The sequence below is a fragment of the Coenobita brevimanus genome, chromosome 60, assembly GCF_032717465.1.
Source record: "Coenobita brevimanus isolate Jiangsu-jjx chromosome 60, ASM3271746v2, whole genome shotgun sequence".
NCBI lineage: Eukaryota > Metazoa > Arthropoda > Malacostraca > Decapoda > Coenobitidae > Coenobita > Coenobita brevimanus.
The window spans coordinates 1434836-1443600 of NC_137013.1; the positions used below are offsets into that span (position 1 = coordinate 1434836).

General features: G+C 38.3%; 1 protein-coding gene across 1 annotated transcript in view; it reads left to right on the plus strand.

Annotated features, from left to right (window-relative positions):
- Window positions 1–3186, plus strand: part of ebi (transducin beta like ebi) — a 45618-nt gene extending 42432 nt beyond the window's left edge. Inside the window, exon 10 of the mRNA XM_080274968.1 lies at window positions 1547–3186. Within this exon, the coding sequence (XP_080131094.1) occupies window positions 1547–1675 (129 nt within the window). The 3' untranslated portion in view covers window positions 1676–3186. The remainder of the gene's footprint in view (window positions 1–1546) is intronic.
- Window positions 3187–8765: the final 5579 nt, after the last annotated feature.

Sequence of the window (8765 nt, forward strand, 5' to 3'; positions counted from 1 at the left end):
AAAAAAAAATTGGTATTTGGGAACACATCCTTGACAAATAATGATGGTCTAGAATTGTTGAATTTTGAAGAGTTGGTGGATGAGTGATTAGCCCTTTAACTGTGGGTGTCATCCCAGAATGATATTGCAAAAACTGGACCAAACCGCGGGTGTCATTCTCGAATGTTTGTGAACATTTTGAATACTGCGCGTTTTTTCCATGCGCCAATTGTTTCAAGGGAGAGTAGCTATTAAGTTCTTTTACTCCAGCCGACCCCCCACCCCCCCACCCCACCCCGGACCAAACACCCATCAGTATCTGTCCAGCTGTGTGAGTGACAACACTGCTGATGTGGCAGTGAAGTGCAGGCAATTACAGTGCCTTTTACCTGCCTCAGTGAACACAGAGTGGGTGTTTATCGTATGTGCAGTGTTCATATATGTTTATAGTATTATTATCAGAATGAGGTCGGCATTTGGTAATGGTGTGTGAGCGAAAAATAGTGATTACAACACTGCTGATGTGGCAGTGAAGTGCGGGCAATTACAGTGCCTTTTACCTGCCTCAGTGAACACAGAGTGGGTGTTTATCGTATGTGCAGTGTTCATATATGTTTATAGTATTATTATCAGAATGAGGTTGGCATTTGGTAATGGTGTGTGAGCGAAAAATAGTGATTTTAGATCGCTCACTTCTAATGGCATTGCCCATCCAGTGATAGTCAACGAAATAATGAAACCTACATCGATGCAAAGCCGAAGGTTAGTACTTTCTAGTGGTACCTTATTTTTCGCTCTAGATTTATTCTGTGCAGAGTTATAAAGGTTTAAAGTTTGTTTACATTTTGGCTGGAACCCCCACGGGAGAGGCCAGTCGGGGCAAAACAATGCCCGCGGTTAAAGGGTTAAAGAAGTGCGCTGCTTCTGAAAGAATGTATGTTCAATCCCAGGCTGGGGCAGCAAATAATTTGATTATCCAGACCTGATTAAAACCCACCAGCAAATCATAAAAAACACCTTTGTGAGTACCAGCACATTAATCTTGAGGAAGACAGCTATATTCTGTATTCAGTACGGGTATTGGTGGTGGTTGATAACATCAGTGTGATGATGGGTGGAGGAGTGTGGCACATAGGAGGACTGTTGGGTCTTATGTCTTTGTCCAGGGTTGGGGGGGGGGGGAACAGCAAGAAAAAATGGAAATTGTGTTCATTGAGAAGATACAATTTCCCCCCCATCCCACCCCCACCCTCCCACTTGCACCCTCTTCAAGTAATGTGTTCTAAAGTCAGGCTGATGTTGTTATTGCCTCTTAGTAATACATAAATACAAATTTAAATGTAGTTTGTTGTTTAGATTGATGGATCAGTTGATAAATTTGTTGTTTGCATGATACTGTCTTTGGTATTTTCCTGTGTCATATCCATTAAAATATGTCAGGATGATAATGTCCACAATTATTTTATCTTTCCATTGTCAGGTAACAATACTCAGTAAAGAAAAGGTTAGGATGTTGATGGTTGATTGATTGAGCATTCATGTTTGTTCTTCTTCTGGTATCCCACAGTCTGGGCAGCTGGTGCACAGTTACAAAGGGACTGGTGGGATCTTTGAGGTGTGCTGGAACTCCCGAGGTGACAAGGTTGGGGCATCTGCTTCCGACGGCAGTGTGTTTGTTTTAGATCTTCGCAAATAGCCCATCACACTCCTCTCACACACACTTCTGTATCATGATTCTGCTTTCTCCATTTTCATACATCATCACTTTTTCATAAATTTTTTAGTACTTGATTCCTTCTCTCCATTTCAGCAGTATGCTTCGACTTTCAACCTTTTCATAAATCATCAATTTTTCAGTAAATTTTTTTAGGATTTTTATTTCATCTCTCCACACGGCTCTGTAGTTCAAACCAGTTTTGCCACGAGTTCCACCCTACATTTTTTACCAAGATAATTATCTGTACATTACTGAAACCACTTCAGTTTGGTTCTTAGCTAGACACGGCTGTGCTATTCTTATTAGTTATTTCATCTCCTTTAATTATTTCATTCTTCCCTCCTCACCTGTACACAACAGGATGCCACAAAGAAAACACTGTGCAAGGTGTATAGAATCCTACCTTGATTTTTTTTTCTTTTTTTCTTCATGTTGACAGTGTGATGACTTAATGCACTTGTTACTGAAAGACAAGGAATCTTCAGGCATTGTTTTTGTTGTGAAAAGACAGTGTTCTGATATCAGTGGATAATTATTGCATACTGAACACTAATAATTACACTAATAATTAGTGTGATGTGCATTAAGTAATGTGAAGTTGAAAAATATTAACATGAAAGTGATTTAAAAGTGTGAACAATAATTTATAATGTGCAGAAAATATATTCAACCCCAAAGACTTTGAGCCTTTGGCTCTTTTCTTTTACTGCATTAAAAAATTAAAATGGACAATTACAGTGAAGAGGACAAGATGAAGTACAATTAGGAGTAAAAAACTACAGGAACTAATAAGAAAAACAGCTTAGAAGTTAGATAATTTTTGGTACCGGTATTATTTTTACGTCTGTGAAAGCAGTTGTTTGTGGACCATCATGATCAAAAGTTTATCACTTTCTGCTGGTTGTGGTTATGAAAGGTGTTGGAGAATATTTTTATGTGATTAAAATCAGGCATATAAAAGAATGTGAGAAGAAAGGATACCCTCAGACATTCAGGTACGAATGAAAAATTGTTACACAAAATGCTTGTATTTATAGCTGCTGGAAGCATTCAGCAAAAGAGCATGAGAAGGAAGGATACCAGTGCTTTCTGATGTTTGAGAAGGAATGAGGTGTACAGAACACAGGATGCAATGCTGGCAGGGAATTTTGGTAAACTTTTGCTTGTGATTGTACTTGGAGTATCTTTGGGAATCACTGTGTCTCTTCTCACTGATCTGAACGCTTGAACAGTACAGTATTGGTTTTAGTCTTGTTTTGCCCTGACAAATTATGTGAATGCAATTATGATTCTCAATAAATTTATTTTTGAGTTATCATTAAGTCATATACTGTATGCATATCTCATTTTATTTCTCGCATCACTTACCTTATTTTGCTGTGTGGAAGATGCTTTGGCCACTCCCCGCCCTCTTAAAAAATACTTTGAACCAAGTGTCTTTGAAGATGAAATCAATGTATTAACGTATGGATCAGCTTAGGCGCTATTCAAAACAGCCGTTTATTTTGATAGCTGGCTCACCATTTGCCAGTCAGTGTTGTGTATTGTTTTTTTCTTTTTTGTGTAACTGATACTGCTCATATGCTGTATTGTAAAAAATACAGTGCACTTTAGTACTTAGTCATCAGTAAAAAAAAAATAATGTCAAGGGCTTATCCACATATCCCATGTAGTGTTTGTTACTACTGGTGGTGCAACACTGGTGGTGTTCATGATTTACACATGCATAAAAGGTCTTATGATGTCAGTCAGTTTAATTTTCAGTTCATTTCTGCCCCCCTCCCCCCCCACCCCCCAAAAAATCTTTAAACGCTGATATATGCACTTATTTATTACTGTATTAGTGTAATTATACTCACGCCATCATACTAAAAAAATTAAAAAATGGACTGGTGAGAGATGTAAGCAAATCCCAGTAGGACTGGCATCTGTCAAGTATACATATAAAGCTGTTACAAGTTTTCGTTTTTATACGTCTTAATTTAAACTTGGTGCAATATTGACTCCAGATATTGAAAACTGTGCAATCTGATTATATCAAACAGCAGTTTGTTATGCTGGTCACAAGTATAAAGCTTTTTTCTCATGGACTGCCTTTTCAAAATCAAGGCGCATCTTCCATAATGCAGCATCTTCCACACTGCGAAATACGGTACTTCTCAGTGGTGATGCAAAGCAGCCATGTTTAACCCATTGGTCCCGGGGATGTCATTTTCATTTTAGTTATTCTTGCCATCGGATTGTTTTATTTGGCATGGGGTAACCTTTTATAATCAGAGGAGTTGGATATGGCATTAATATAGCAAACCCTTTCAGCAGTGAGAGGTCATTCTTCAGTTGAATAAATTTTTTGAAAGCAGCAAGAATATACTAAGAAGAACATCACCCTGGTTCAAAAGATTAAGAGTGTTGCATTATTCATCTCAATCAGGCACAAATACAGAGAATGTGTTATAAGGAGGGTAAAATCAGGTGTGATGAGGAAAGCAAAATGTGATAAGGGACGTATAGTGTTGTAAGAAAAGTGAAGTGTAATAAGGAAGGTAAACTCTTAATGATATGATGTAGAACTAAAGGAATGGCCAAGAAGGCAGATTAAAGGTCTGGGAGTTGATTGAAAAATAATAAAAAGTAATTGGTCCCATGAACAGATAGGCAGAAAGCATTTGAACGTTGCTTTTTCAGGTTTTAAAAAATCATTCACTTCCCAGAAGGCAAAGGTCACACAGCTCTAGCATGCCTGGAATGTCACTTTTGAATTGTATTCTGGTAAGCTTTGGAGGCTATGGCACCTCTTCCTTAGCAGTTTATTTTGAATACTACATGATTGTTGTAACTGTATCATGGTAATACCAACATAGTTGGCACAAATAACATCTAAGAGAATATTGATGAATGTTATACCAGCAGGAAAGTCAGACAGAGTCTGAGTTGAAGCTGAAGCTCCTCCTTTAACATCTTATTACATGTCTTAGATTTCTTATTTGCCAACAGAGTCTGGCAACAGTTGGGAAGTAATACAGCTGGTTCTAGCACTTGGTGTAGCTGTCTGTCCATAGAAAACATGATCTGTACTGTGGCCAACACAGATATGGATATTTCTTAAGAAAAAGATGGCATCATTTTTACATGTGTATGTGCAAATACAGTATACAGAAATATGTTGGTGAGGAAGAGGTGCTGGGGAACTCCTTAACCAATGAGAATCCAGGCCTGTATGTTGTTAAAACACTGGTAAGGAAGGGCATTATTCAAACCTGTATGTTGTGCCAGATTCATGGCAGCACTGAACTGCAGAATGATGGATTATGTAAAGAAAACAGCACCAGCAGCTCTCTAGGCCACCACTAGTTTTTTGCCTAATGGCTATGTGCTTAAAATTTACACTTGTTGCCTGGGAGCATCATATTATTTATATAATTTTTCTTCTTACTGCATCCAGATGATTTTATTCACCTGGGGGGGTTAGATATAACCTTAAATAATTTCCTACACTATTACTGATCTTTCTTAAGTTGATAAAATCGCCTGAAGATAGCAAGAATAAAATAAGAAAGTACATCTTTGAAGAGGTGACTCAAGCACAGGCAAGATCAGACTGTCATTAATGGTTACGCACCTCTGGTGGCTTAGTGGTCAAAACACCACACCTAATGACAACTTTTCATAAGTTTGATCTGCAGGAGTTGACTAGAGACTTTTCAGTCATGTAATTCCACCAAGGAAAGTGGGATGGTCAAGTACCATAAATGCAATGGACCACAGTAGTTTAGCCTGGGGCCATACACCTCAAAGGGGGCAGAATGGGATTGGCTATTACCCTGTCTTACAGTTTTGGAATGCCAATAGTTAAATATACTTGATTACCTGACGTGCCACATTACTGAGTACAGTCACCAATGATGTAGAAAAATTGGGCATGTTCTATCCTCATAAGGTGCTTCAGATATTGCCATAAAAAACTGGGGGCTTCTTCATCATGTATGTTTGGCCCCATTCAGCGTGGGTGACATCCTTTTCAGCATATTTTTGTCGCTACCAGCAGATTTTTATTGGCCTTAAGAAAGTTCTCTCATGTTTTAAGGTGTTTATTAAGACTGTATCTAACCCATCCAGTGTGAAAATCTACCTTAAGCATATTAATGTCATTAAGAGATTGCAGAAATAACATGAAAAAGATGTCCCTGGGCTCATCGGATTAATATGACCTTTCATCTCAGATGAGCCTCCTTGCCCTGTTGAATAAATGTGAAAGGAGGACTTTGTGTTTTGTAATGATTCATGGGTTATATTTATATTTTAGTACTTTCTCTCCTCACCCCTTCAGCCTAATCATGTGTTTTTCTGTTTTACTAAGGCTTCAACCAGCTGAATATATTTGAGATATCACTGACCTCTTTTGGTGAAGGGGTGATTGAAGGCTGTATCTATCCCCTCCAGCCTGAAAAGTCTCTTCTAAGCTAAATTAAATTATCAGTAAAATATATATATATATATATATTCACAGCTTAAAGGGATTCAAAGCAGTTAATCCTTTCAAGATCATGATGACTATTTTTTTACTATATGACTTTCTTGGAACACGTGTTAGATTCTTATTACATATGGGTATAAGACTTGGAGGTGATGTGAAGACTAAAGCTAAGAATTAAAGCAGTGAAGAGGGTATTGAAGAATGTATGCGGGATGTGGAGACTGGGTCAGAATTAATGTACAGAATGATCATTAAGAAGTTCATTAATGATTACAGGTCAGGGGTGCAGCACAGGCTGGCCAGGCCTTGTGTGCAATAGTCCAGCTTTGAGGAACGCTGCTTGTAAACAAAAGTGATTAGATGTGAAGCAACATTTGTTCTAAAATATCAGATATCTTGAAATACTGAAAGTGTCTGTCACTGGAGGGGTTCATAATATAATTTGCAAAAGATGAGGAGTAAGGAAGTTTGTGGACAGCGAGTAGAACAGTGTATGTAGATGGTAAGTGTTTAAGAGAGAATGGGCATAAATAGGGTGGTGATAAAGGGTGTATGTGTGTGACCTTGAAGAAGCATGATGGCCCATGGTGGAGGGAGTGAGAATGTGAGGTGGTTGATGAGGCATGGGAAGTGGCAGGAGATAGAGCTGGTTGGATGGACTATGTAAGGAAACATGACAAGGGTTTGGCACCCATTTTTTTGTAATATGATAGTCTTTGGATTGACTCTGGTGGATATTATGTATGTGAGTGTGAGGTGGAGTCAGGATTCCAGAGGCTTGAATAGTGAGTGAATGAATGTGTGGCCTGTTTTGTTGGCATGATGATTCTCTCTCTTTCTCTCTCTCTGAGATTAAAAAGTTGAAATGTTAATGATGATGATGCTGAGGGATGTTTATGGTGATGATCAGGGATGTTGATGATGTCAGTGATGATGATGAGGGATGTTCATGATGATGAGGGATGTTCATGATGATGATGAGGGATGTTAATGATGAGGGATGTTTATGGTGATGATGAGGGATACTGATGATGACTAGGGATGGTAATGTTGGTGACGAGTACGAGTATTTTCTTACATCTGCTATTTTCTTCCCATTGTCAAGATTTAACCATCTTGAGAGTGACTTTTCAAACCAGAGGATTTAGATATAAACGTAATATACTCTGTGAGGGGCTTTCCTAAACTGAGTAGAACTGTTAGGGAGTGGCAGGAATAAAAAGAAAAATGGCATCCACATTGTGAAGGAGTTAATGATTGACCTTGAATCCAGTGACTTGTTTTGCTGGTTTATTGTTACTGCCTCCATGTTATTTAGGATGTAAGGGTTGGCCTGCACATGGGGTTTATGAAGGTTATATCTAATCCTTCCAGTTAAAAGTGGTTCCTGAGCTGAATAAACTTGTCTAGCGGTGGCGAGATATAAATAATACGTGCACATACTAAAGGGATTAAGAAAATAGAGAGCTGCGAGCTGACAGAAATATAAGTATTCACCAGGATATGGCTTGGATGGGCACTAACATTGGAAAGTATTGTACAGTATTGCCTCAGGCCCCTTCAGCCCAAGGATGTGTTTTTTTAATTTGACTCGTTATTGCTCGTTTTTATTCATCTCTGTTTGGGTGGAGTTCGTTAACCCCACCTGCCTTAGTATCTCATTTGTATTTATTCTTGTTGGCATCAGATGATTTTATTCAGTGAAGTGGTTAATAAAGCTTTATCTAACCTTTCCAATGAGAAGAGTTTCCCAGGCTGCATAAAATACCTGGAAATAGAAGGATATATGAAATCATGGTGAAAAGGTTAAGGCTGTAGCTAACCACTCCACTCCAAAAGTTCTCTGGTGGCAGCAAGAATAAACCAAAATAAAACATCCTCAAACAGAAGGGGTTGGACAGAGGAGCTTAGACTTACGTTATCAGTACGTTTAATGTAATTTTTTCTTAGTTAGTTCATGTCCATGTTTTATCGGTAACCTCTCCACTGTCAGCTTATATTTGGTCAGACTGTGTCCTGATAATTTATAATAATTGATTGTTGTAAATGTTGTGTAATGTGTATCGAAACTCTGTCATGACTGGGACAACTGTTTGTATTTTATTCCAGGTAATATTAGATGAATTTATATATAAAAAAAAAAGTAAAGAGCCTGAGAGTGTTGATACTGTTACTATTAACCCTCTCTTGGTCAAGAAAACTCAGTATTTTATTCCAGCCAGTGTTAGTTATTTATTATTAGTATTATTTTTTTTTCAGTTGAGCGAGTCCTGAGCCTGAATGTATTGGTACTGTCACCATTAACTCACTAATGGGCAGGACAACTCTTTAGTTTATTCCAGCTAATGGTACGTTAGTTTATTCAGTGGAGTGTTAGAGGAGCCTGAAGGTGTCAGGTTGCTATTTACTCTTGTCTGGGTATTTCCTGCACCACAACTTTGTAGTAGGTGGGGGCACTCATCATCCACTCACTCGATGTAGTGAAGCTTTGGGTGTCTGCCCTTTCCTCTCTTCCATCCATCCTCTTCTGTCTTTCCTTCCTTAATTCTTTCCCCTTTCTTCTGCCTGAGGGTAACTTTACACTCTTCTGTCTTT